This window comes from Sturnira hondurensis, unplaced genomic scaffold (genome assembly GCF_014824575.4).
Source record: "Sturnira hondurensis isolate 20B ecotype Veracruz unplaced genomic scaffold, ASM1482457v3 Scaffold0023360, whole genome shotgun sequence".
NCBI lineage: Eukaryota > Metazoa > Chordata > Mammalia > Chiroptera > Phyllostomidae > Sturnira > Sturnira hondurensis.
The window spans coordinates 1,093-2,414 of NW_028095991.1; the positions used below are offsets into that span (position 1 = coordinate 1,093).

Genomic DNA, 1,322 nt, shown 5'->3' on the forward strand with positions numbered 1-1,322 from the left:
CCTTCTCTCTAAAATCAGTAAGTGTGTCCCTGGGGGGAGGATCAGAAATAACAGCAAGAATTCGAGGGGCAGACTCGGGCAGGGTGTATAGGTGGGAAACGACTCGCCACGAGTTGATGGATGTTGAAACTGGCTGATAGCTGCATGAGTGTATTTGAACATTCTGTCTCCTTTTGGAGATGTTTGAAATTATCCCGTGTCTGCCCTCTGCAGTGTGCTGGGCCAATCGCTGCCAAGAAATCTCACTCTCTCCCTGTGTCCCCATGCAGTGTTCCAAGAGCTGCCAGGGTGGCTTCCGGGTCCGGGAGGTGCGCTGTCTGTCAGACGACATGACCCTCAGCAATCTCTGTGACCCTCAGCTGAAACCAGAAGAGAAAGAATCATGCAACCCTCAGGACTGTGTCCCTGAAGTCGGTAAGTAGGGCACCCCCACCTTGGAGTAGAGACTCATCTTCGTTCGGCTCAGTCAAGTTCTCCAGTGTGGAAGGAAATGCCACACCCACTTGTGACCTTGTGCATAGTCACAGAGTTCAGGGGTCAAAGTACTTTGGGGATGATGCATTTTGTGGGTGGCTTGGATCATCACTCACAAAAGATATAGTTGTGAGTTGATTACAATGGGAATGCATTCAGAGACTTAGTTCCATCATCCTCAAGTCAAAGCAGTGAGACGTCCATGTTGTTTAAAGAAAGAGAAATGCAAGCTCTAGTGTAGCCGGTGGGGGGGATGGGCAGCAGGGCCGGCCTAGACCTCGTGGCGCTCTGCCTTCCCCATGGTTTCCGGCCCAGAGCTCACAGCGTCTTGTTCTCCCTGCTCCAGACGAGAGCTGCAAGGACAGGTACTACAACTGCAACGTGGTGGTGCAGGCCCGCCTCTGCGTCTACAACTACTACAAGACTGCCTGCTGCGCCTCCTGCACCCGAGTGGCTAACAGGCATCCGGGCTTCTTGGGAAGCAGATAACACCCTGCACCCACCCGCCGCCCAGCAGCGAGTCTGTGAGCAAGGTGACCAGGGGCTGCTGCCCCGCCCCCTGGGTGCCCTGGCCCAGGGCGCTGCCAGCCGACGGGTCACTGGCCCTGACTTCATAAAGTGTGCACGCGGTGCCCGGAGCAGAGCCTTGCCGTGAGCATCGCCGCAAACTGACGACCGCTCCTCGGGAAGCCTGGCACCCGCTAACCTCGCTCTGTGAAAACCAAGCAGTGGGGCGGGCGGGCGCGCAGCTCTCAGCCAACTCCCTCCTGGCACTTTCTAAGTCAGTGATGGCCCTCACTGGGCGGCGCTGCCTCCTCCCAGGCGCTGCCGGCCTCTCCGGGGTCAGC

The 1,322-nt window shown here is 57.3% G+C and overlaps 1 protein-coding gene across 1 annotated transcript; it reads left to right on the forward strand.

Moving 5' to 3' along the window:
* The first annotated feature begins 234 nt into the window (after positions 1-234).
* Positions 235-1,308, forward strand: LOC118981011 (thrombospondin type-1 domain-containing protein 4-like). The gene is made up of 2 exons (XM_037037740.1): positions 235-414; positions 821-1,308. Exons 1-2 carry the CDS (start codon positions 264-266, stop codon positions 961-963), a joined length of 294 nt encoding a protein of 97 aa, XP_036893635.1. The 5' UTR covers positions 235-263; the 3' UTR covers positions 964-1,308.
* The last annotated feature ends 14 nt before the right edge of the window (positions 1,309-1,322 follow it).

What these genes read in the sequence shown, in the direction of transcription:
- LOC118981011 (XM_037037740.1), top strand. Translation starts at nt 264, where the DNA reads ATGCAGTGTTCCAAGAGCTGCCAGGGTGGCTTCCGGGTCCGGGAGGTG. An exon ending in GGACTGTGTCCCTGAAGTCG is followed by an intron (nt 415 to 820) that starts GTAAGTAGGGCA and finishes TCCCTGCTCCAG; the next exon opens with ACGAGAGCTGCAAGGACAGG.